Source organism: Macadamia integrifolia, chromosome 11, assembly GCF_013358625.1.
Source record: "Macadamia integrifolia cultivar HAES 741 chromosome 11, SCU_Mint_v3, whole genome shotgun sequence".
NCBI classification, from domain to species: domain Eukaryota; kingdom Viridiplantae; phylum Streptophyta; class Magnoliopsida; order Proteales; family Proteaceae; genus Macadamia; species Macadamia integrifolia.
The window spans coordinates 22,947,448-22,974,832 of NC_056567.1; the positions used below are offsets into that span (position 1 = coordinate 22,947,448).

At 40.1% G+C, this 27,385-nt stretch overlaps 2 protein-coding genes and 1 pseudogene across 2 annotated transcripts; 1 reads left to right on the forward strand and 2 right to left on the reverse strand.

Annotated features, from left to right (window-relative positions):
• Positions 1-369: 369 nt before the first annotated feature.
• On the reverse strand, positions 370-1,180 carry LOC122092999 (annotated as a pseudogene).
• Positions 1,181-14,327: 13,147 nt separating this feature from the next.
• On the forward strand, positions 14,328-15,561 carry LOC122094235 (glycine-rich protein 2-like). The gene is made up of 2 exons (XM_042664970.1): positions 14,328-15,162; positions 15,253-15,561. Exon 1 carries the CDS (start codon positions 14,507-14,509, stop codon positions 15,155-15,157), a length of 651 nt encoding a protein of 216 aa, XP_042520904.1. The 5' UTR covers positions 14,328-14,506; the 3' UTR covers positions 15,158-15,162; positions 15,253-15,561.
• Positions 15,562-23,266: 7,705 nt separating this feature from the next.
• Positions 23,267-26,805, reverse strand: LOC122093265 (auxin transporter-like protein 5). The gene is made up of 8 exons (XM_042663552.1): positions 26,586-26,805; positions 26,223-26,408; positions 26,000-26,112; positions 25,717-25,900; positions 25,517-25,614; positions 24,699-24,906; positions 24,318-24,575; positions 23,267-23,758 (listed from the first exon to the last, which is right to left on the reverse strand). Exons 1-8 carry the CDS (start codon positions 26,739-26,741, stop codon positions 23,468-23,470), a joined length of 1,494 nt encoding a protein of 497 aa, XP_042519486.1. The 5' UTR covers positions 26,742-26,805; the 3' UTR covers positions 23,267-23,467.
• Positions 26,806-27,385: the final 580 nt, after the last annotated feature.

Below are 27,385 nucleotides of genomic sequence, written 5' to 3' on the forward strand. Positions count from 1 at the left end.
ACTGGATAAATTAATCAAAAGCAAATTTAGACCCGCCTACTATTGCATAAACTACATTAAAAAAAAAAAATTATGAAGCTCCAAAATAGATTAAGCGAGAATTTCAGTCCCTTCATCTTCATTGAGTGGTTACATTTTCTTATATATGACTTAAACTTTAGGGTAATTTACAGCGCCTAGAGAATGCCACAATTATGAGAACACCCCCTCTGTTTCACCAAATTATACTCAGATCCCCTACTGTCAGTCACTTAACAATGAGGAGTTAAAATGACCATTATACCTTATTCACTCCTTTCCCCTCTCTCTCTATCCTTTGTCCAGTGATTGCTATGGAATCGCTTGAGAGCATCTCCAAGGAATTTGAAGCTATCTATAATCAATTAAAGTTGATGCCACAACATCTCTCTAACCTTCTCTCCTCAGATACTGGTAGTGTACCTCTTTCCCAAGTCGCACAACGGCTAAACCTGCACAAGCACAAAGAATAGTCCCAAAATTGTAGAGGTCATCCTGCTTCTTCACGTCCTAAAAAGCTCAATAACAGATTTGAAGTCACCATTTTGACAGAAACCACCTAGCATTGCACACCAAGATATTGAATTCGCCATCCGATCAAAAACCTGACGAGATTCCTGAAGCAAACCACATTTTCCATATATATCTACAACATTGCTTTCAACAACAACATTGCCACAAATCCCGGCTATATGTACCTTAGCATGAACCTCTTTACATTGTTTCATCCATTCCAGATTAGTACATGCTATTAAAATATTCCCAAATGTAAACCCGTCAGCAAACAATCCATACTTCCTCTGTATTAAGTAAAATAAACCTAAAGCTTCCCCAAAGCAATCATTCCGTGTACATGCCGAAATAACCGAAGTCCAACAAATGGCATCCCGTTGCAGCATCTCTTAAACTAGGTTCTCCCAAACATATCTATAAGAGTGCTGGCTATTACGATATTCGAACCAAACCCACATCCTAGAACCATCCCGTGAAAGTACCTACCAAGCTTTAGAGCACCAAGCTCAGAACATGCCTTAATTGCAGCCAAAAGGGTGAACCCATTGGGTTCGACTCCAAGTTCAGACATTTTCAAAAATATTTCAAGAGATTCCAAGGGTTTTCCAATATGAATGTACCCTGAAATAATGGAAGTCCACGAAGCCATCTACGATCTACGTAGCATCGATGAGAGGATGATCACTGCTGGGTATTTGCATGAGTGCATTCAGGTCTATGGGAGTGTCCGCAAATCCACCGTTTACGCCAGCTTTCGCCGCCTTGGCATCGAGAAGCTTAGCATCAGCAAATTCCAAAGGCTGGATTGAGATACCCTCGAGACCAAGATTAGGTACTGGATACGAGCTACAAATGTAATACCCTACTTCTTAAACCCGATTTGATTACACGATTGAACCGGTTTAACTATGCAGGACTCGAACCAGAGAGAGTTAGAGCGGGCTCCTTATGGGCTATGATGACAAGGGTGACCTTAAACACCGGCTGGCCCGACAAGTCCGAGCCAATGCCAGAAGAGACGGGAGTGTCCAAGCCGTGTACATGCACCTACCATAAGGCCATGTACGGATAAAGCAGGTATTGTAGTCGTATATTAAAAGTATATACATATACTACATCGTATGCCAGGGTGGGGTTCGCGTCGGGCCCGAACTCTGTCAAAATTCCAAGTTTTGACCCTCAGGTGGGCGGACAGGTGGGCGCACCCACCCACCTGAGTGACCCATCCATGTGCACTATTTAGTTATTTAAGAAGTATATATATAGCATTTATGATTTTATTTTCTTTTTCATTTATGACATCCGTACGTTGGTGAGGATAGTAAAGAGGAGAGAGAAAGGAAAGGAAAGAAGAAGAGAAGAGAAGGAAGAGAAGAAGAGGGATTTCGGCGGCGCCGAAGCTTGATCTTTCCATTCCGGCGCCGGAAGAGTGATCTTCAACACTAGATCTACATTTAGAGGTAAGCAAAGTGGGATTCCTTAAACATTCACCATACCCAAGCTTAAACCCTTGATTCGAGTAGGGTTTCTTGAGATCTTGTAAATCCCCTTTGAAATGATGAATCTAAGGTTTAATAGATGATTTATGTGTTGATCTTGAAAGATTTGAAGAGGTATTGACAAGGTTGGAGAAGCATTGTGGGTTTGAAGTGATTTTGAGGGTTTGAAGGTGTTCTTGAGCAAAGAAGGTAAGATGGTTTCTCATCACTTGATCTAACCTAGATCTAGGTTAGAACCATCCTATAAGACTTTGAAAGTGTGAAGAATGGGTTGGGAAAAGCCCCCATTTGAATCTCCAAAGAATGGAGGAAGTTGGGAAGAAACAACAGGTTTCCCGCCAAGACCGGTGGGCCAAACCGGTGGGCCATCTGGCCCGCCTGTGGGCACCCGCCTGAGAGGTCAGGGCCTTCGGGCACAACCGGCGGACCAGACCGGCAGGCCAACCAGTGGGCCAGCCTACCCGCCGGTCCAAACCGATGGGCCAAATCGGTGGGCCAGACAGCCTACCTGTCTGACCCACTTGAGAGGCCTCGAATGTGAATCTTACGTCCGATTGGACCCAAATCGGACGTGCGACCTTATTTTAACGTTCTAAACATGATTTTGTCATCGGATCTCGTTAATTTTGATCCTAAAATGGTGAAGTACTAACCCCGCTCAATCATGTTAGGTTCACCAAATCCTACACGTTTCGCACCGGTTCTCACCCGTACCGAATAGGAATCCTTGTACACTACAGGTAAGTGGGGAGAGGACGTTTGGCCTTGTTTCAAGGCATTGTTTGGCATTCATTTAATTGTATCTAGTCTAGTCATGCCATCATGAAAATGCTATGTAGCTTAGTCATCCTCATATGTTGTGCTATGTGTGTTGTGTTTATATTCTCAAATCCAAATGATGATATGCTTATGTGATGAATGTGGACATCATGGTGCATGATGCATTGATAGACTAGATGCCGTAGTCGGCTTGGAAACGAGTGCATGGGTGGCCCGTGGTATGGGACGCACTGGCACTATGCAATCGTACTATTGTCATATAGGAGCATGCGGTATTAGGATTTTCACCATCCCGTGCTACGACCCTTCCCAACAGGGGTTAAGGTGCTGGGTTATCATTTAGGGGGAAGCAGTGGTCGCGGTTGTCGGGTCACTGTGGCGGTTAGACATAACACCTGGCGGGTCATTAGGACAGTCGGCAACCCCGATGGTATATTCAAGAGGGCCAATCGTACTGCTTTTAAATTGCTGGAGTCAGCACCTTTAATTTCAGTCATTTACTTTTTTGTTGAGAGCCGGTGGTCGGCATGTTTTTACTTTTCTGAGTACTCACAGTGGGCCTTCTCCGACAGCCCTATGGGTGTATCGCGGGATGGAGTTCGCGGCTCATACCCAGGGTATACGCGCACTGTGCTGTAGTAGCACTAAACCGAAGACTTAGTAATGTTGCTTAAGTGGATGTGATTTAAAATGTAATGCATGGCATGTAGTGCATATGATTGTATTTTGATGTGTGGACTGCTATGTGGTCCATCTTGCCACTTACTGAGCTAGTGAGCTCATCCCACGTGTGCACCCCTTTTTAGATGATTTTGCAGGTCATACATCTGAAGAGCACGGGGTGGGTCCCACAGTCGAGTTCCCCGAGGAGGACTGGTGGGCCCCCTGAGGAGTTAGAGCACGGCACTGACTGCCCGTGCGAGAGTTGTGCTGTGGGACCGCAGTTCTGATGCTGAGCTGAGCTCCACTTTTGAGGCCGAGCTGAGCCCTACCATGTGATGCCGAGCTGGGCTCAAACCTTGATGCCGAGCTGAGCTCTAGTCTTGATACCGAGCTAAGCTGTGTACTCTTATTATTTTGATGGTTTCCTTTACATACTTGATATATGAATTGTACTTTTATCGTGTAAATATCATGCCTTCGGACCCACATGTATATAACTATTGTATCACAATTCGGGTATCAAGTATTATGGGAATATTCACAGGTAAACCTAGTCTTCCGCTGATCTGATAAGTTTTTATTAGTTGTGTGTATGCTGTGGTGGAATACAGTATCAGATGATCCTGGTAGGTTTGGGTTAACCGGTGTTAACTCGGTCATTGGCTCGGTTCAGTGTGAACGGGGTGTGACAACAAAGGTCTGAGTTCGTATCCTCTTTGCCATGAGAAACTCCTCTACAAGCAGAGGGTCTCGGCTCTGATGCTACGGCCGCCACCTGCTTTATAAAAACTATCAAGGGTTTCACCATTCAAGTCTTTAACTTCGCCGAGGCTATCAACATCAGTCGCGATAACTGAAAAAGCTCTTCAAGATTCTTAACCTCTATGAAGCCTCGCTGGACCTCTTGCTAGACGTCCACGAGGTAGTTTAGTACACATTTAATAAGGGCGTGAGTGGTATTTAAAAAAAATTAGCAATTGACATTAGTATATAAGGTATATTCCTTAACAGGGATTAACGATAGAGGGTCTAAGTCTAATTTGGTGAAACAGAGGGGGTGTTTTTATAATTGTGGCATTCTCCAAGGGTGGTGCTGTAAATTACCCTAAACTTTATTTTCCAAGTAAAAATAATTTCTCACAAGGATTACTAGTAGTGTTATAAATTAACACCCCCAAAAGTAGCTTTATAATGGACTTTCAGATAAGGAAATGATTATTAGGGCAAGGGAACCATGCCAGGCTAGCGTTCCCATGACAAGACACAGCTAGGTGCATGGCTTTAGGAATCGGATCTAATCCTTGATCGATCTAACTCTTGGCTAGATACCATATCGATAGGTTGACAAAAATGAAGGGTAAAACAATAAAAAAATGGTTTTTAAATTCAAAATAGAGGTACTTTTGTCCAATCCTAGGACGATATGGATTGAGATCTGAATCGACCTTGACCAATCTCATTTCGGATATTGAGTTTTTTTTTTTTAATACACAGGGTGTCCGGATCTGACCCGACTAATCCCTGTGGTCACTGTCCTTGAGGTCACTTTGTTACCACTTACACAGGAATAGGTCAGTCTGAGATGGAAACTCTCGTGCGGTGGCCCCAAGAAGTTAGGTGCAACGGTGAAGGTTTGATCAATAGACCTCACTTCTGGAGGTGGGGTACCATGTCCCCTCCAAGCCAACTGCACTAACCCTTTGGGTTAAAATGTGTGGATTCTAGGATGAAACAAGTCTAGGTGATATAACCCTCGACTAGTAACCAATTGTGTGGGAAGAGACTCGAACTCAAGTACATGCTTCAGGCGAAGTTTCAACAAGCAAGGCTCGAAACAAATGTTCTGATATTGAGTTCTCAAACCTTGGAGGTTTGAAAATACCCAATACACATAGGGAGCAATTGGGTCTTTTCACACACAGCTATGTCCGAGCATATGAAACACTAGGCTGATAGGGTTCTTTTCTCCTAAATTATCAAGGAGAAAGAATGCTACCCAATAGAATTGCGTAAGCCCAGACACATAGGGAACTGGACCCAGGGCATGTGTTTGGGTGTACTCAACAATATTGTGTATTGTTCGTTTTCCCTTAATTATTATCAGTACATTACAAGAAAAGTGATCTATGGTGACCCCTCTCATGTCACGCCCCGATCCACTCCCTGCCCCTATTCTCCGTACACTTACTTGGGAGACCATTGTTACACACCCCCTATAATGTTGCCCCTGCAACCCACCCTTGCCATTCCCCATAGCCTACCCCCATTGCCTCACCCCAAAACCCCCATCCATTGCTTGCCTACCGTGATGCAACCCACACCAACCCACCAAACCACTATAATCACCACTCCTCCCTCTCCTACTCTTGCTCTTGCTCTTGCTCTTGCTCTTTCTCTCACTCTCTCTTCCGCTACCCTCCTGCCCCACTATGTACCCCCTGATACTTGCATGTTGTAGAGGTGTGTGCCTCTTTGTTCTTGGTGTTGTTTTATGGTTGTCCGTGTTGGCAACCCGGCCACGCGCGGTGATGACATGGCCGAAAATGATGATGTGGTAGCATTCAATGTCATCGATAAGGTAACAGATCCGCATGCTATGCATTGAGTGGATTGATGCATCCATGGTAGATGGTACGATTTTCTAGGTTAAAACTGGAAAAATTGACATATTTATGTTGAAGGGCATTTTCGGTAGTAAAAATAACAATTTTGGAAGATCATTTCTTTGTGAAAAAGTCATATTGTAATTTATCAAGTCCAATGCTTCTGATTTCGTCGCATTTCGATACTGTATGAAGAATTTATGGCATCCATAGTCAAAAGATGGATTTTATGGCAGTCGGGGGCAGTTTCGACATTCAAGAAAAAATTTTTGGAAGAAAATTTCTCCATGTAACGATACAAAAAAATCCACTCTTTCCAACGCCTTAGATTTCGTCTCGTTTCGATTCTGTATGAGGAAGTTGCGACATCGAAAATGTTTATAGGCATTTTGGTCTTTTTACATGGTCGAGTCAGATGATCGGGTCTTCTAGAAAGTTTTAGATATCGAGTCGTGGTTCTAACTCTTTTTGTTTAAGCTCAATTGAAGTTTGCTTGAGACAGTTATGAAGGTTTTCGCGGAGCCGGTTTGAAATACCAAACCGAAAAATCCTAGTAGCTCTCGGTGTTGGGAGGATTTTCCAAAATTTAAATTTTAAATTTCAGGGGTTTTTGTGAAATTTTCAAGAGTTGAGGCTATGGGGGTGTTTAGCACTGGAAATATGAAGGCAAGGGCTTATGTGTATATATAAATTAATCAAAGAGATCCTTAATGCACGGCTTAGATTGAGCCACGTATATCAGATTCTCTAATGATTCGTGCAAGATTGCGCTGACACCATGTATCAGGAGATGCTTGCGCGAGGCTTCTCATTGGTCGAATGTATCAAGTGTAGTGGCGTGGCACTTTATTAGATCTAGTCTTGATCGTGTATGGCTCTTGTGCATGCGCATTATAATATAGATCCCCATCTTAAGGATCTCAAGAGATATGATGGAATCAGATCTAGCTGAATTTGATCTTATGGCTATAAGCCGTTTCAGCCTTTATGAGAGCTAGCCGATAGCCAGTTGAACTTTTAACTGATTCATCCAATCGATGAGTGACAACAAGTCTGATGATGTCAATGCCTGCATCACGTTGATGTCATCGAAATTCTCATTGAATGGCCATGGTTTTCTTATCCGTTATTTAAATCCAATGGCTCATATTACAAGATGATGTTGATTCTTGATCTACGGCTAGACCTACACCGTTGTTGTGCGCGCCTCCAACGTAGCCACGCTTAAGCTCCGAAGATTCTATTTCAGGCTATTTCTTTGCTCCAACTTCAAATAGTCATAACTTTCTAATCTTAAGGCCAAATCTGTCAATTCAAATTGTAACTTCTTCATTTTTTTGAGCTCTATCTCATGGAAGCAAGAAAAATAAAATATTTTTAAGGGAATAAAAGTTACTGTTTAAGCAAGAGAAGCTCCCCCCTTTGTTTGGTCTTTGAATGAGCATGAATGTTTGATGATAGTTGTTCTTAGTTCATTAAAGGAGGTAGAAGAGATGGTTGAAGTGTGTTGATGATGCATTAACTCAAAACCAAAGAGAAGAGAAGAAAGCAAGGAAGGGTTTGCTTGTTATGGCTTTAAAGAGCAAGAAGCTAATGGGGAGAGAAGGCGTGAGCACCAAACTTGTCAGTGCAAGTTTTCAGTCATTCTAGGCAACCAATTGTGAGATTCCTTAATCTTGGATTTATATTATATGCATGTATGATGATATGTATGTGTGTTAGGTTAGTTGTGGATGAATTGTATAAATGCTAGGTTAGTTGTGGATGAACTGTAAGCATATACTAGGTAGTTGTACATGTGGATGTATATGCTAGGTGGCGCTTGACTATAGGACATTGACATAAGCCCAATTTACTATATTTCTATATTGTGTGCTTAGTGGATGTTAAGCACTGGGAGTGGATGCTCCCATGTAATGGGTGTTATACATTGTATCGATTCTACAAGTGTCATCTCAGCTTCAACTTGAAAAAATTGGGTGTGGGTGCTCTTGACTGTGAGTGCAGTTAAAAATAGTGTATCAAATAGGTATGTAGCATTTACAGGCACTACTCTAGGGATATAGGCAACTTGTCAAACCTCATAAAAATCCTGTGTTGTGGGTGCTTGTTTATATTTTCTATTGAAGTGCGTGAAATACATAATGAGTATGCACACTTGGAAGTGGCTATAACAGGCTGAGTGTGCATACAAATGTGTGCAAATAGGGACAGGGACAAGTACAGGTACATGGATAGATGTCTCAGGGTTTGCTTGATCAGTTATCAGACAAGTTTTTAGGGATCGGAATTCGACTCACTGGTTCAACCCCCTCCCTCTTAGTGACTCTCGGGTTACAACACTTGGGATGGTGTAGAGGTGTTTGATGCAAGAGGTTGCAAAGACTGGCAGATATAGGATGAAACACAGGGATATTGATTCAAAAAGGAAATAATCAACTCTCTACTGAGGATCAAAGATTATGGAACAAGTAATGCGGACCTTCATGAACTCATTGATGGATGTCTCTTTTTGGTATGTCGCTACATCATCGGGATAACAAATGCATATGAACTTTGTCCTAAGTAAATTTAGCTTTGTTCTAATACACACTCTCTCTCTCTTTCTCTCCCTCTCTTTGAAAATTCGACAATGTGCTTGCAACTTAGAATGGATGAGGGTTGTAGGGATGGGTGGGTGAGTTTGGTTGAAGAAAAGGGAGAGTGGATGATCATGGGGTTAGGGATGGTGGGGCTGGGTTGAGGTAGGGGAAGGGTGGGTGAAGGTAGAGAAGAAGAAGAGGAAGTGTCGGTGATGAGTCAATGAGGTGGAGTTGGGCTAGGCTGTAAGTAATGGTAAGGAAGGGAGAGTGGAGGAATTCAAGGGTACAAAGGTCTAGAAAAGTACATGGATAGATAGAATAACTCATTTGGATAGTTTTGTATACTCAAACAATGAATGTATAGTATTGTAGCGAAAACCCAACGGTGAGTAATCAAAGTAGTTTTTCCAAATTTCATCAACCCAATCAAGTCATGAACCGAGATCACAAATCGGCCGTATAAGTAAGACTGTGCAACCTCTTTCAACATAATTTAAAAAATCAGGGCAAATCAGTTAGGATCACCTATACAGGACCATTTCGATGCCAATCTATTGGTAAGGTATAAGGTTGAAATTATCTAAACTACCATTTTTTTTAATAAAGGTAATTCTGCTTGATACCAACCGATACTGATACAATCTGTATCAATATCGGTTGGGACCGATCCAGCACCGATCCCGAGTTCTAAAACCCTGCCTCCACGCATGGCATGAGCCGCCATGCATGGCACGCATGGCATGAGCCGCCATGCATGGAGATGTATTAATTTAATGGAAGAAAGAGCTTTCCTCGATGATGGTTGTATGATTTTGGTCCAATGAATTTTATGAGTGTTTTTAAGTTTTCGGTCCCTTTCGGCATTATCACACTAGAAAAAAAAAGTTTCTATTTCCATTCCAACTCTTTTTCATTCCAACTTTATTGGGAACAGCAAGACACTAGCAGCGCTTTGTCCCATCATATCCCGGGACCCAGATACGCACGCTTTGACTCAGTGTCCCATTGGCTTTACACTTTGACTCTACCGACATCTATCTGAAGAATCCTATTAACCTTATAAATCATAAATAATTTACTCTCTTTTTTATCTTATAAAATATTAAAAAAATAATCGGCAACAGATGAGTGGTCTGATAAAAGGAAGTCATAAGTCACAGTTCAGATGTAAGAACTAGTCCTCACTCCTCACTCCTCACTCCTCACTCCTCACGTGGCAAAAGATGGTGAGAGATCCCCCTCTCCACGCCTACTTCTACAGGCTACAACCACAACCCTCGCTCACACCAGTCACCCAAAAAAATAATTAATTTTTCTTTTTAATCTCTATGTGCATGTAACACGTGAGGATTAGAATTAGGTTAGTTATAAAGCATTAGATTGTATCAACGTCAATTTTTGCCAACATTAACCTTCAAGGGGTATTCTTACCACCGAAGTTAGGATTTTGAGTTTAACTCCCTAGGCCTCTTTCGACCCCGGAAAAAAAAAAAAATCCCTTGGACTCACCCATTCTATATATTCTCATTTTTATCGTTATATTTATATAAATCAAAGAATTATAACATGAATATTTATATATAATATTTGAAACAACTATAACATCCAATATTAATACATATATATTTCAAAATCCATTATAGGTTTTTTTAAGAAAAAATAATAATGATAAAGGATAAACGTGAAATGAAAGGGATTGTAATTTTTGCATAGGAAACCGTTTCAACGTAAGTAGTTGTTTCGATATGGTTATATTTTAGTTGAACACGTGTTAAATGAAAGTCGAAATATATGCTCCTTTGTCGTACTGCATACATGTGAACTGTTGACAGAATTTTTTAGTTTTTATTTTTCTTATTATATCACTTCTTCAATGAGAAATGTATGAAAATAATGATATTCCAGTTGTAGTTCATTTTGAACCTCCCTTAGGATTCTTAGGAACCGGCATTAACATGGAATCTATTTTGAATTGGGAATCTCAATTCTTAATGAAATCATTTTTGCTGAGTGATGTGAAGGATATTCTTGGCATTTTTTTTATGGGTTTCAAATTTTAAATATGCTAAAGGCAGCAGTACTATAAATATATATATATATTGTGAGGAATTGGGCAAAATGTGTTTAAAATGCTGAAAAATAGGAATGACGTTTTAAATGCATTTTTGCTAACAAAAATTATTAAATGGGGCATCATGATATCTGATAGTTTGCAATGGGCCTGTATATTGGTATCTACTATTTGGTTTTTTGTGACACATGTAAATAATGGTTTTGTAGAGAACTCTCAGGAATCATAATTGAAAGAGTTGTGCTAGGTACTATAAGGATTGGTATATGTAGAGGCATGGATGAAGTTTCAAGATGCAGTGGATTTGTTGATGCATGGAATAATTAAGGGATAGCCATGTGAGAATTTATAACTTATTTAATTTTTTTGGGGTAAAATTTATAACTTATTTGATGATATTTTGGAACTTATGAATTTTTTTTTTTGAGGGAATTACATTGACCTCCCCTGGAAATTCTAACAATATCACGGCACCCCCATTTGAGAAAAATAGTGTATATTAGTCCACTATGCTAGTGACGTCTTTAGTTTGATAATTTCAAAATGGCCAAATTATCCTTATAAGTGGTAAACTTACAAACTTACCCTTCTCTCCATTACTTTCCTGAATTGTGATACCTCTTGCTGCTCCCTTCACCGAAGAATGACAGCTCTGCAACTTGGTTCGAAGAATGATCAGTTATTTGATTCATGGTGAAACCTGCAACTTGGTTCGAAGAAATGACCTACTCTGAAGTTCTTATAGTCACCCCCAACTCAGTACGACAAAGAACTCATAAACCCCCTTCAAGTGGTGATTTCTTGTTGTTTTCAATCTCACCTTCTCCTTTGAGATTTGATGTACTCATAAACTCCCTTCAAGTTGCGATTTCTAACATTAGGGTTTTTTTTTTTTTAACTGAAAGTTGAAGAAAGAATCAAACGACAACCCTAAAGCAAAAGGAGCAAGTAATTCTTTTGATGTGAAAAGTTGTAGACTTTTTTCTTTTCCAGTTTTTGTTGTGTCTTCTCCCAATAGAGACAAAGGAAGAAGACATCTAAGGCAATGGATTGTTTGTGGTCAATTGCAGATGCAATCAATATCTCTTAGTAACGACTCCCATGATTGCCAATTGCAGTGTTTTTACTTTTAGGTTCTATCTCTTTGGTTATTGGAGACACTTGTGTGTGCCATCATCAGAATGTTGCAGAGGCTAGACAAATTTTAAGGTAATTTTTTTTTAAAAAAGGGCAAAAATATATACTTCAAAGTGAAATTAGAGATGAAAGTATACCAGAAATATACTCTGAGACGAGCCGGGAAAAATCAAATATGAGAAAGATGATGGAGAAGGAAGGAAAAGTTTTCCTCTTGCAAAGAAAAGATTCACCCATAATCTAACCGGCATCAATTTTCGCCCCCAATTGGATGCTATAGAAAATACCAACGCCTTAATAATGACACTGATCCTACAATATCAATCATTTGTGATAAAAGGGTTCACCTTCACTGTGGGTGGAGAAAAACTCAATCCCAAAAGTAATATCATAGATGAATACGGTTTAGTAAAGAGAAGTTGAAGACGAAAGATTCTCTTCCCCTTCCTATTTAGCCAAGATTGGGAGGACAATGCCATTGATGAGCCGTCCTTCATCTGAACCACCAAAATCTCACTGCAATAGAACTGGGTTATAAGGAAAGATACAGGTAAGGTTAAAATGGTATTTTCATGTTTCAAGTTATTGTCAGTAAACACTCTTAGCCTGAAAATGAGACAATTGCAATACTTTTCTTGAATGGAGGTGTTGTGGTATTGTCAGAATCTTTAGGGAAGGTTACTGTAATTTTCTCTTTTGTTCTTTTGTTTGACAGAAAACCTATGCAAACTTTTTGAATCTATATGTATTGTGAAGAAAGACAAGTAATATGTATCTACCCACAAGTGAATGAGCTTTTCCATCCCAAAAAACAAAAAAGTGAGTGACCTTGGCGAAAGTTCATCACTCTCAACCACAATATTGAATGTTTTTTGTTTAATTAAATGTTTTTTGGTTTTCATTAAAAAAAAAAAATACAAGAAAGCATGGATTTGGTAATTGGTATCAATATCAATCCTTTCCTACAAAAAGAAAAGAAAAAAAAAAAGGGTATCGGTATTAATCCTGATTGACTTGTATTAGACAAATTTGACATTGTTTTTCTTTAAAAATAGATTTTTAACCTTTTCATCTTTGGTTCATCACGATACGCTGCTACATAATTGATTAGGAATCGATAACAATAGAAGCCGATATTGATACAAATTCGTTACAAAAAAAAAAAAGATATTGATACAAATTGATTGATATAGCTAATTTGATACTGATTCCTCAATCCATGGTGAAAATAGAAGAGTCTAACCCATGACCTCATGGAATGCCGATACTATGACAAGGTACCAAATATGTTAGAAATTGTTTTGCTTTCGAAATATCTATAGGGAATTAATCAAATTATAAATTTTTTTCAACCATTTTTTATCCAATTAGTCATCTATGATAGGGTTCATTTTGGTTAAAAATTCAACAACTAAATTAAAAACTGAATAGAGGAGGATGGACCTAACTCAATGAAATTTGGGCCCAAATGCCGTAGCATAAAATCATGCTAAACTCGGCCTTCAAAGGAAAATTAGTGGATTTTCTTTTTGCGTTGAAAAATGGTTTGTTTCTGGTTTGTATACTGATTGTGGTTGGACGGATTGATCTATTATAACAGTTTTTTATACTATGTTATGGATTTAGTAATTGATATTGTGATCGGTATTAGTATCATTCTTGGTCAATCTTAATGCAGATCGATTTGGATCAATCAATTTTACTTTTAGCCTTATTTTCATTAAAATTTTATTTTATTTGTATATTTTTACCCTTAATTTGATATCAACTCCCAACACAAGATCTGCTAGACTTGGAATTGATATCGGCCCTTTGCCAATACCCAAATATTGATACAGATCAATTGATACGATATTGATTACTAAAACCATGGCCTATGTTGCAATATTTTTTTGGTAGAAGTTTCGTATTGCAATTACTATGAAGTACGGGACTAATGTTGACAAAAAGATGAGTTAAAAAACTTAAAACTGAAAGGAGTACCATACATACTCGTGAAATCAATAAATTCAGCAGTAATTGCATTTAAATTTGTTTTTGGAAGTAAACAGTAATTGCATTTAATTAGAATAGAAATAAAACTCGGCTGTGTTAAAATTCCCCCCAAAAAAAAAAGGAAATAAAATCTTTATCAAGGGTAGATTTGGGAAAAAAATAAAAGGACTCCAAAATTTCCTTGTTACGAAACCCTAATATCCAACGGCAACTACAACTTCAGCCTTGAATTACCCAACCCCAGCCGTTGGATTTTCCCGAGAAAAGCCAAAGCGTCGCTTGGTAAGGAAAGGAGACCCTGGACGATCCGGAAACCAAGAATAGAGGGCTGAAAGAGATATTTTTCCCTTTTTTATAATCGTGACAGCTGACGTGGCTAAATATTCAATTCCAGCTGGTCATATAGTCTTCCACAAGTAGACAATTGTTCCCCTATAGTACTTGGGAATCCATGAAAGAGCCATAAAAACAGAAACAAGGGAAAAGGAACAAAATCGGGGCGGCCGAGTTTCGTTCTCTCTCTCTAGTTTCTCCCTCTATATAATCACACCCTTACATGTTTTGAGAGTTAGGGTTTTGTGTGGGTGTTTGTTTACGCCCTTTTGGGATTAGGGTTTTGGGTACATTTATTTTTCAGATCGGAGAATGGCGCAAGGAGGCAGCAGATCTACTGGGGTGGTGAAATGGTTCAATGCCCAGAAGGGTTTTGGATTCATCACTTCGGATGATGGCGGTGATGAGGTCTTCGTTCATCAATCTTCCATCAGGTCTGATGGATACAGGAGCCTTGCTGAGGGCGAACAAGTCGAGTTCGTGATCGGCACTGGAGATGATGGGAGGACGAAGGCCGTCGATGTCACTGGTCCCAACGGAGCGGATGTTCAGGGAAGTAGCAGGACTGATGATTACGGTGGCGGCGGTGGTGGAAGGGGCAGCCGTGGTGGGGGATATGGTTTTGGAGGCGGAGGTGGGGGTTACAGCGGAGGAGGTGGTGGATACGGCGGTTATAACGGTGGGGGTAGAGGTGGTGGTGGTGGTCGGAGGGGAGGTGGTGGTTACGGTGGTGGTGGTTACGGAGGGGGCGGTGGTGGCTTCGGTGGCGGAGGCGGTGGCGGTGGTGGATGTTACAGTTGCGGTGAGACTGGGCACATGGCCAGGGACTGTCCGCAGGGAGGCGGGGGAGGCGGAAGGTTTGGAGGCGGCGGCGGCGGTGGCGGTGGTGGGAACTGCTACAACTGTGGGGAGCAAGGTCATTTTGCCAGGGAATGCCCTAGCAATGCCGGTTCCAGAAACTGAATGAAGTAAAACGCTCTTCCTTTCTTTTACTCTATTTTTGTTTCTCTCCGTTTCTATCTCGGTAAACCCAGTGTGGTCTTCTTTTTTCTGCACAGGGTTTTTATATTAGGTAATCCGTTTAAGTGGGCGTTTCCAGTGGTTGTTGGAGAGGTTTATAATCCCTTTCTCTGTTTGGCATCTTCGTCGTATAGTAGACTGATCTCTCTTATTTTTCTCCTCTTGTCCCCTCTTTCTTCAATTTGGTTGACAGACATCATTAATCCTCACCTTTTTTTGTTAAATTTCTTGGAATGAAATGTAAATGAGGGATGGAGTTTGACATTATGGCAAATTGGCACTCTCTTTTTCGTATACATATTTGATAGTTTGGTTTTAATTAATTGGAATGTTTCCTTTGATCTTTACTTTGTTTCAGTCTTAAATGATCTGTGATTTTATCTTATACAACCCTTCATGTTGTTCAATACAAAATGTTCTGCTCTATTTTTTCTGATTGTTGGCGAGTTGCATCCCCACCCCTCTTAGTTGATTGTTAAAAGTCCACGATGTAGAGGAAGATACATACCCGTTTCTGCATTTCTTCTGGTTCTTTTCAATGTTACTTCCTCTCATTTTGTTCTATTACGGTTTTTAATGTGGATTTTATATGAAATCCCTTGCTTCTTTTCATATATTTTATGGTTGATTACCTTTAGAAGGTCTATATCAATACAGTGACCTGTTTCTATTTTTTGTATTTTCAAGTGGGGCATAGGTGTCGGTTTCAATTCTCACACCTCTTCGAATGAATCTGATATCTTCTTTCGGAAGAAATCCATTTTTATGATGAGAAACATACTATACTGTACACAATGAATCTGATCCATGGAAAACCCATATTTCTGACGAGGCATAAACTGTACTGTATAGTCTGCCACAATCAATGTTGATATCTGGGGTTTTGTAAGAACACCCATATTTCTGATGAGTACTATACTGTAACTCCTCATAAGAGGTGGGAGATAACCCAGATGCCAAGTGATGTCCAACAAGTAATGACGCTTTTTGGGACTTGCATCATTGTCATTTCTTTTTAGTCTTTTGTCTCTCCTTGCTCTAAACCAGGAGGCTTGATTTTATCTCATTGTCATGGTTTTGTCTTTAGACCATACTAGCCCATCAATCAGTTGATTCATTCATGAGTCCATGATCCCTCATTGCAATGAAACAGAAGAAAGGAAGGTGGGCTGGTTTCCTCTTGAGAATGATCCCTATGACTTATGACCGGGTTGTGTGATCTTTATTGAGCTTGTTTAAACATTAGATCTGCCTGTTTCTCTGCTTTGTTGGGTGATATAGAGTTTTCCAGTCTCTCGGAGGCTGGCAGCGCCCCCCCCCCCCCCCCCCCCCCACCCCGGCTGCCCCTTCGATATTGTTTTATATTACAGTGTTGACCGTTGATTTTATATGGAAGCCGTTGGTTTTCCTCTGTTTTTTGGCTGATTATCCTTTGAATCCTTGGAAGGGCGTTATCGATGTGTCCTGTTTCAAAATTTTTACGTTTTTTTTCAAATGGGACATAGGTAGCTATTTCAATCCTTGATCCTCTTTCGATGAATCTGAATTCTTCTTAGGGAAGAATGTCTATCCATTTTCCGACGAGAGAAATACCATATTCTGTACACAATGAGTCTGATCTCTGGTTTTTGTATGAACACCCATATTTCTGATGGTTAAACAGTGTGCGACTACTACCACTTTCTTGGCCGGGTTGAGTGATATTTATTGATTTATCTGGTTCCATGTTCCATCTACCACTTCCTTGATCAGGTTTTCCGGTCAATTTTGCTACTTGAATAAACAATGTGTTACGCCTACAATCTGCTGAGTTCTAATTAATGGGCATCAAGATGTTCAATCCTGTTCTCAGCGAGGACCAAGGCAAGCTGCCACTAACCTCATTTACTTTTTGTCACAAGTCTTGAATGCCCTTCTCAATATACTTGCTTTGAATGATTCTACTAGATGGAGAACATTTATCCCAAATCTCGCTACAGCGAGATCCTTGTGTATTGGGTATGGGTATGACACTGGAAACCAAAATACAGTATGGTATTCATTGTAGTTTGATTGATAGAAATAATCTTCCCATTACCTGTCATCCCTCTTTTGTTCTATGATGATGAGGACTGGGGTGATGATTTTGATAGAACTGTTGTTCCTAGACTTCTAGTTGAAGTATGCAGTGATAGATGGAACACAAAGAATAAAGGATTTTCCCCTTGATAAATTCTTGTATTGCTGACGAGGTACGTTGGAATTGATCAGATTTTGGTATGAAAACCATAATTAAATCATTATTTGTTTTTAAGAAAGTCCTTAATTTGGAGAGAGTAGGGTTTTCCCCATTCGACGACTTCCTGAGGTTGATCTTGAGGGCCCCAGATTCGTTGCCATATCTTGCGCTCACTGGAGGAATTGGCAAAGACATATTTCGTAAGGAAAGAGGGGTTGCTGGATTTGTTACATGGGTGAAGAGTTGGTATTTCAAAATGGATGGTACTTGGTAGTGACTAGTGAGTAGCAAAGCTAATATAGACCCCAATAGTCTTGGGGATGATATTGTTGATAAAAGGTATGATTCAACTCTGTTAATCAGAGATCTTTTACCTCACTATATAGGATTTGGATACTCTACCCTGTGGGGGTGGCCCAGTGCACATCTGGTTGTTGGCAGTTTCTTGGGTTTTTTGTGTCTAGTATTTGGGTGACGGTCAGTGCCCAGGGTGCTTTCAGCCATCAGATGTGGCTGGGCTCTCTTGTGCTCGAGAGGATCTGTTTACTACTTTAGAAGGGTGTGGGGAGTGATTGATGAAGGAATACTGTATGCTGGGAAAGTGTTTAGACTTAGGAATCTTTGGCCACAGGTAACCTGGTTACGAAACTTGATGGCCATTCCTCCAAATTGCTACGGGGTACAAAATGAACGACCATGAATTTGGGTTAAGACTTTTTGTTTTCCAAAACGAAGCACTAATGAAGTTAAACTGTGTATACAGATTTTTGAGGATGAAGTTGTATCAGTTAGTGAGGAACAATTGTAGCCATCAATGATGAGAGAGAGAGAGAGAGAGAGAGAGAGAGTGTGTGACAGAGAGAGTGAGTGAGTGAGTGACAGATTTTTCTATTTTTGGTCGAAAGAAGTATATACAGCACGGTTGTTGATATTTCATCTTGTCACCATTGGTAGTGTGTGGGGTCTATTTTCTAACATTGGAGGCCTTTTGTAATTCCTAGCTGATGTTTTGAGCCACATCTCAAAATGTTCAAGAGAAGTAGCCTTGGGAAAGGCCCAAAATAATACCCCTAAAAGGGTCTATTGGATCAACAGTTGGTCAAACAGCTTGAAATCAGTTTAGAGTTTGTAATTATATGATTTTTATCATTTTATAAAAGATTCTATCTAGCCTCGTGAGGCCCATTTGTAAATTAATTTCCTAATATGCTTTTTACTCTTTAGATAGATAAAATGGTTTTTTATTCCATTATAAAATACTTGAATTGGATAAGCTTTTCAACACATTGATATTAATAAAAGTTGGATTTAATCTAAGAAAAGGTGAGAGAACACCACCTTATCACATGGCCATGGCCTTGCAGTGTAGGGGCCAATTGAAGCATGGGCCTAGGAATCCAACATGGGGATGGGATTGTTATTTTACTGTCTCTGCTGAAACACACAGCACACGACTTGCCCTTATCGGTTTATATGTACAAAAATGATTATGCTCATAATATATTATTTTCATGTATTTTTTAAATTCATCTCCTAGAAAGAAAAGAGAAGTAACTGAGATTTCAAATAAATAAATTATGTTTGTTTTGATGCTAGAGTCATTTTCATATCAGACAAGTTTCTTGATTGTTTAGAACGACAGAAGGCCACATGGTTTAGCAACAAGTATTGAACTATTGAGATTTGCAATGTCATTGCTAGGACCATACCTTTTCACTCAAATATAGTTACTTGAAACATTACCCTAATTCGAAAGAGAGTAAATATTTTACAATCGTTGATGACCCCAAAACAGCAATTTTGGGTATTGGAATTTTTTCAACGGCTTGGTATGTCGAACGACGAAGAAGAAGCATATGTGGAGTTGAAGCCCTCTGGGTAGAATTGGAGGCTCAACAACAGGTCATGGGTCGTCGAGGTTTTAGCGGATTTGTGATGTTATGGCCAACTTGCAACTCAATGGGAATCACGGAGGAGGTGGGAATAATTGTGCTGAGTGTCTTCGCCCAGGCAACCTGCTGTTCATCAAGGTCCTGTTAATCCTATGTACTTTAGACAGGGGTCAGGTCAAAAGCAATTTCAGAATAGATGGTTAACCGTCAAAACCTTGATAATTAAGTTTTGTCATTTCCTAATGAACTCAAAGCTGTTGAAGAAAATTCCATTATCATTTAGCCCAAGAGAACTTTGCTTGGTTGTAATAGGGCTTAGGACTAGGCTCTAAACGATGATAATGGCTCAAATACACCTCAGAGTCTAATTGGCATGCCTAGATCACTATTCACTTCTCTGGGAAAGGCGGGCGATTTGTTTTTAAGATATTTTGCCAGTTATCATGAGGGTTCAGGACACCACCGGTGTGTTTTAGGCAAGTTGCCGTTTCTCTTGATGCACTCCTTTAGAAGGATCTTCAAAAGGTGATCTGGCTTGGGCAAAAAGATGTCGAATATGCTGAGTCTCGATGATCAATTCTTCCTTTTAGGTTTCCCATTGTCCCACTCTTTGAGAGTTTGGATCCGTTGCACGTCCGGTCATTTGGTCATACATATGAGCATCTAACACCTGTCCCACTTCCTATCATTACAAAAGTGAAGAGGATATATTTAAAAATAAAAGTGAAGAGGGTATATTTAAAAATAAAAAGGACAGGTATTGAAAGCTCACATGTACGACCATGTGGTCGTACAAGTAGGGGGATCCAAATTTACTCTCCAAAAGGGTTCCAACTTTTTTGATCTATAATATTCTGAAGGGTGAGAGAACACTATCCGATAGCACATGTACATACCAACATCTACTTCCAATGGGAGGATGCACACGAGCATCTTCAACGTGATCCTTTTGTACATGCTGTGTTTTGCGTAGCAACACACTATCGGGTAGTGCTGTTTCTTCCTATCCTGAATTTTATGCCTTGAGAAACCACAATTGTCATAGTTTCTTAAGGACACCATGTGATATACTCAAATCAGTGAATTTCCATTTTTCCCGTGAAGGATTTGTGGACTTTAGAGCCTGTTGCCTCACTTTGGGCATCCCATAGATAGTTGTTAAAGGTCAAGCATATTGGGTTGTGCGTCGTTAACAAATCGCCTTCACCTATTCCTCTTGGGTCGGGTTACATACCATCACTTCTTGGGACAGATAAAAAAGTTCATGATCTATGAGATCTTGTATAGCATGCCGGAGCAGGTAACAATTATCAGCAATGTGCCCTGTCTATGTGTGGCACACACAATTAATATAGTTTCGGATCGTACCATTTCGGGGGAGGATATGAAAATGGATGTGGGTCAACTACAGAGAGCTTCCCTTGTCCTTGGAACCCTTTAAAGATAACACTTAATGGCCTCCCAAATCTAGTGAATTCCCTCTTCAAAGAGTGCTTTGAACCCTGGAATCTTTTAATGCCATTCATGGCTGCTAGTGACTTAGAGTTATTTATTTTCAAGGAAATGATCATTGTAAACACCTTGGCTTAGACCTTGATTCCGAATTAGTTACAAAAGAGTATGAAGATTTGCCTTTGAATCACTTGTAATCAGACATTTGTATTCTCGAAGATAAATTTATTCCATCCATATCTGGTTCAATTGTTCTCAAATGAATTAAAATTTTTCCATTAGGACCTAGAGCTTGGTGTGCTTAGGAGAGGACTCTAATGCAGGATTTGATTTGTGGGTCCACGTGTCGTCTAGGGGAGGAGGTTTTGGTGGTCTTTTCCTGGACTGCCGTTCTGTTCTGTTTTGTTCTGTTGAGGCGTCTGCACCAGTACTCCCTGGATAAAATTGCGACGAAAACAAGACATCGTACACCAACAAGTTAACCTTTTGCTTGAGTTTTCTAACTTCTTTCATCAACTCATAGATTCTATCTTCCTTAATTGATGGGGTGAGTTTAGAATGATCCATCCTTATAAAAAACTATTTCCTAGCATAGTTGGCAATTGGTGAGCTATGGTATGCACGAAGCCCATGTTCACTAGAAGGTCTCAAGTTTGAGCATCCTAACTGTTATCTACTTTCCCTCCCAATCTATCAGGGAAAAAAATAATGATCCATCCTCATTATACCTTAGGGAGATAAAAAAAGGGTCTAGGTTAGGTTGGAAGTAGGGTTAACTATCACGGTCTAAGAATTTAGGGTGAAATGATAAATAAATTGGTCTCACTTTAACCGGAATGACCTCAGATTGGTCCAGAGTTCACGTAAATCCCTAAGCCTAAATTGAGTTCCAACATAAATATAAAGGAAAAAAGGTTGGTTATGTTGCTGGCATACCGTATGCTAGCATCCACTATGTCTATCTCTTTCTTCCCCTTTTTGAAATGACCCTTATATCATTTTTGAATGATATCCCATCATGTGTTCTAGGGGTGTCAATGGCCCAAAAACCTAGCCCAACCCTAAGGTCTCTTAACTCACCCCAAGTCTAGCCCAGCCTTAGGTCGGGTTAGGATATCTTAGTCCAGGCCCAACCCTGTCGGGTTTAGCCCAACCCAACTCAACCCTAATGAACTCTGATTGGGCTAGGTTTAACACAATCCAGTCCAACCCAATACTATTGATTACTTGCTTGGTTGATCTTGATGCATTGTAGAGACCAAAGACCAACGTTTTCGTATATGTGTAGTTGTGGAAAATGAAAGACCTTTTTCTATAAGTACCCATTAATAATTATTAGCATATTTATATGATTATATACTTAATAAACATGGTTGGGCTGGGCTGGGTTGGGTAAGGTTGGGCCTAGGTTGAGGTCTTGGGTTGAGTTGAGACCTCAACCCAGGCCCAACCCAACTCTGTCTCGGGCTTGAAAATCTCAACCCTAACCCACCCTATGGGATGAAATCTCAGTCCAAGCCCTATTGGGGCTTAGGGCAGGCTAGGGCTGATTCGATTTGACCGGGCTTTTTTGACACCTCTAATGTGTTCCCATTGGTTATCCGCTAACTTACCATACCATGACAACATACTTGTCCCTCTTCCTAAATTAAATGTACATTGAGCATCCGATGGCTGAAACAACATCAGGGCACATGCTGATGTCGTCTCGACTGTTCGATGCTCGCGGCAGACAATCATCTTCCTTCAAACCAGACATCTCATATCCTCTCTCTCTCTTAAAATTTAAACCAAGTTTTAAACTACTTCAATAATATGTGGGGACCACCTTTAGAGTGTGATTGGTGTGAGATGGAGTTCAAAGGTACAGCTGGCTGGAAAGAATCCAAATTCTATTTTCCCTCTCAATTATAAAAACAGTTACATGAAATAGCATAGGCATAGAGAATTCATTGTTTTGTTGTGTAGTAAAAAAAGGATATTGTGTAAGATGGAGAATTGTTGAATGAGCTTTTCTTTTTAAATTGAAAGAGACAAAAACTTTCAATGCCTCGCATGCGCTTATGAAAGGATTTGGTCTCCCATGACCCGTCCCCGTCCCCAAAGGATGATTCAGTTTCAGAGGATCTTCTTTGTGGGCTTTCCTTATGAACACTGTTTCATAAAAGCTCTGTATTGGGCACAACTTTATATGATGTCTGTCTTTTACGAGCCCTGTAAAAAGCCCAGCCCTTTGTGACGACAGCATTACTCTCTCTCTCTCTCTCTCTTTTGCTAGTTGGGACTTGAGAGAGGCCCTTTCCTTTTCTGTGTCTTATCATCACTTCTCTCCCAATACCAAGCGAAAGATTAGATTGCAACTGTTCTTTAGGTGCATAAAAAAATGTGATTACCTTTCCTGTGACTCATCTTTATCAATTCACTGCTAAATTGCCAATCCCCATCTCTTCTCCTTTCTTAGGATTTGAAGAAAAAGCAATTAACATACTGTTTGGATATAGAGAGTATTTTGCTTTTATTGAAATACTAAGGTTACAAGTTACAAAATTTCTTGCCAAAAAGAAACATGACACAACAAAGACAATGACCAAGCTAAACAAAGTCTAGCTTATCTACTTTAATTCTCTCTGACTTGCATTAGGAGAAGATTTTTTTTTTTTGGGGGGGGGGAGTTAGAATGAGAAGTTAAAGTTATGGACTGTGGAGGTGGAGGTGGTGGTGATGGAAGGCAGTGGGGCCGGAAGCGGCAGGAGGAGGAGCAAAGGTGGTGGTGGTGGTGGTGGTATTGAGTTGAGGAGGTGGAGGGCACTGGTAACATTTGGTGAAGAGACCGAAGGTGTCGATCTGATGGATGAAGTTGGTCATACTGGCCCATCCGCCGAACCCGAATCCAACGATGAATACCCACACCACTATGCATATGTTTATCAAATATACTCCCACCCATCTCCCAAGGTACTTTGGTGGTTGCTCCACTGCGTTCTGCTCCGATCCACAAACAAATAAAAACATTCATTAATAAATAAGGGAATTAAATTTAAAAAGAAAAAAAAGAAAAAAAAGGATTACTAAACAACACCATCCACTTGTTGATATTCCTACTAGTTGATAGTCCGCTTTTTTATTTTTGTCCTATTTGTGAACTGCGATCCGACGGCCCAGCAAAAGCACTTTTCTTATTTTTTAAATCTACCGCGTCAGCGAGGTACCCTAAGATTGGTTTTGTCCCCTGCCCTCCGCCTTCTAGTGATGTCTCGTCCCCTTACGCTATGCCAACTGTTACTGTTTCCAACTGTCCAACTCAAAAAACTTTTCAGTCAAACCAGACAACTCTGTATCACATTGGGTGTGGTGTAGTGTGGGGGTTGTCCAATTATGACGAACGTGGCAAAGATACAGATCTCACATATGCCACTTGGCACCTCTCCAGCTGGCGCATCTTTATTAATTAATAATTAATATTCGAGATCCCGAAAAGTTAAAAAAAAAGGTACACTATTGGAAAGAGTGGTACGGTGAGTGATCGAAGAGTAGCACTAACCTCTCGAGCAGCGGCAGATCGGAAGGTGAAAATGTAGGCGAGAGCAGGGATGATGTAGACGGTGAAGCTAACAAGGAGAGATCCAACGGTAGAGTTGATGGGCCCAAAGAATGGGAAGACGATAGCCAAGAACCATATGGGTATCACCACCGGCAGCCTCGCCGCTGCTCTCTTGCAAAGGCTCTTGCACTCATGCATCCCTATCGCCTTTTCCCACACGAAGTACAGCGGCGTGCATGCGAACCCGAACGTTATAAACTGCAAACATCATCAAGACAACCCCACCTCGTTAATCTCTTTTAATTAGTTATTTTAGTTACTGCAACTTGAGTTGGATTATTTAATGAACTACTACTACATAATAATGAGATAGATAGATACCTGATGGATGAGCATTAATATGACTGCCATGTCTCTGAAGGGGGATTTGGGGAGGAGGGCAAAGGCGTTGGAGTGATTAAGAAGCAAGTCCCCGAAGGCCCAATACACTGCTACTGCCGACGGCAGCGTCAGTGTCAGCACATACAGCGTTGCCAGCAAGTATATCGCTTTAAACTTCTGTGGCTTCCACATCGCGTGCATTATCTCCCTATTTAATGACATCCACATTCATCGCCACATTAATTAATTAACAACAAATATCAATCAATTTGGTTACTTCCAATTAATTTCTCATTCCACTACGAATGTAAGAGGAGTAATCTGAGGGTAGAATAAGGCCCGGCTCGTTTGTTTAGAAGATAAAATGAGCTAGGAAATTTGTGATGTGGGTCCAACATGTTATGGGTTGTATCCACAAGATGAGGAAAACGAAGAAAAGAAATAATAGAATGGGGTGGGAGGGAGAAAGATAGGGAGAAGAAATAGAGATTGGGTGGAATTGAAATAACTACGAATGAACTTTTCTATGAATAATATCAAAATCTTACAAAACGTATATCACTAAACAAGAATATGTTCATTAATAAGGTTGCCTCATAAGTTTTCCACCTGACATATGTAAACACCTATAATTGTTGTAGTTTATGAGAAACGAGTTTTCCACCATTTTTCTCCATCAAACAAACATAGCCTTAACAACGACTTCAAAACAAAAGCTTACAGCTATGAGGGAGACATTGAGGGTAAATTTTGTAAAATCACATGAAAGAGACATACATGAATACAGCCCTAGGACTTGGGGAGGGTAATTGTCTTACACAGTAACGGCATGTCCTCCAAATGTGTAGAGAACGTTTGTAGCCCCCGTGAAGTAGAGAACTAACTTGGTGGGACCTGAATGCACTACTCCTTCCACCTTCATATTAACCCCACATAGAAAAATAAATATAGATAGATAGAAACTATTTCCCCAAACATAAAATAACTTTCTTGGGGTAAGGAAAAAAAAAAAATTTACCTGTCCGTGGATGAGGGCTGCAATGGTGAGATACCAAGCTGTATAAGTAGTCATTAACAAGCCCAGGAAGGACCAGATTCTGTAGTTGTGGAAAGAAGGAATGAAGACTGTAGTGGCACAGCAAGCTCCAAAGATGTACGTCCAAGTCCTCTTGTCCAGATTATCATTTATGTAATAGATGTTGCTGCCATTAATTATTAAGAGAAGAAAAAAAAATTAAGCAAAAAAGAAAATCAGTTTTATAGCTCAAAGTAGTAGAGAACTGCTAGAACCACTAAGATACCTTGCACAAGCTATCAGTTGAATTACAGATCCAAACAAAAGAAATGTGCAGTTGAAGACCAAGCCCAAGTTCCTCCAATGCTTTCCAAGCAACCCATCAAGAACTTCAAACCACTTCAGTTTAAATAAAGGATTCAGAGAACTGATCAGGATAAAACAGAGAGGTGGATAAACTAATAAATTGAAAAAAAAAAAAAAAAAAAAAAGGAAAACAGAGCACAGACCTGGATAACATGGTTTCTGAAATCTACTTTCTCTCTTTCTTTTCTGGCTCTGTACTCTACATAGAGAATACTAATGAGATAGGCAGTATAACTACCCATCAAGCCGTAGAGCAACTGAAAGAGTATGCCAGATAACATCCCCAGCTGAGAGAAGGAATATGGCAAGGTCAGTAGAACCTGAGCCACCTGAAAGAAACAAGTAAACTTGTAAGTCCATTGAAGCCTTTTTTCTCCAGCAAAAACCAAGTAAAAACTTAAAAAGGGAGAAAACTCATCACCAGAAAAAGAGAAACTTTTTTCCATTATACATGTATGAGCTACTTGGGAACAGAAGAAGAAGAAGAAGAATAGAAGGAAAAGAACCTGATTGGAAGCACAACTAAACCAGGCATCATAAACAGAACCACCATGCCAGAAGAACTTCGATAATCTTGTTTTTAAGTTCTTAGGCTTCCATTCTGTTTCCATCTCCAGATAGCTGCCAACCATTACTGTCTCTTCCACTTTATCAGTCGCCATCTGTTTCTTCTTCTTCTCCTCCTTATTCTTTGTTGTATCTTCACTGTGTTCTCTTCTTATTCTTGAAAGCCCTTATGTGTGCTATTTATACAAGACAGCCAGACTTCTTGAAGGATGGGAAACCCGGGCCCCTCAAAGGGTATAATACCCCCTCGGTTTGGGCTTTCACTAGCATTATAGAGAGGAGTCTAGCCCAGAGTCCAGACTCCAGACCGCAAAAGTCCACCCCAGGATCTTTGACCAAACCGCCGGGTTTCGGGACCCATGGGATAATTTAAATTTTAAAAATTCTTAATTAATTTAATTAAATATAATAAAGGAGCGTGATCTACTTGTCCGCACGAGTGGGTTCCCCCGCTTCACTTCCCGAGCTTAATAATTTACCTAATCTGACCAACCTTTGGACCTAGAATTACACGAAATGCCACTGAAAAGGGTTATGATGTAACGAAAACGATAAAACGGGGGAGTATTTCGAAGAAAAAAGTAAAGAAAAGGGGGTAATTAGTAGGTGAAAATAAAGAATATGAATAAGAACGGAGAAGAGGGGACAGGAAAAGAATTATGAGAATTATTCTATATGAACCGCATGATTGCATCCAAACGGAGCGTGGTCCTTGAGGAGGAAAGCTGCTTTTTAGCAC

Coding starts and splice junctions, on each gene's coding strand:
- LOC122094235 (XM_042664970.1), top strand. CDS start 14,507: ATGGCGCAAGGAGGCAGCAGATCTACTGGGGTGGTGAAATGGTTCAAT.
- LOC122093265 (XM_042663552.1), bottom strand. CDS start 26,741: ATGGCGACTGATAAAGTGGAAGAGACAGTAATGGTTGGCAGCTATCTG. Junction 25,615..25,716: donor CAGCCCTCATCCACGGACAG/GTAAATTTTTTT, acceptor GTTAATATGAAG/GTGGAAGGAGTAGTGCATTC. Junction 24,576..24,698: donor TATTAATGCTCATCCATCAG/GTATCTATCTAT, acceptor TGATGTTTGCAG/TTTATAACGTTCGGGTTCGC.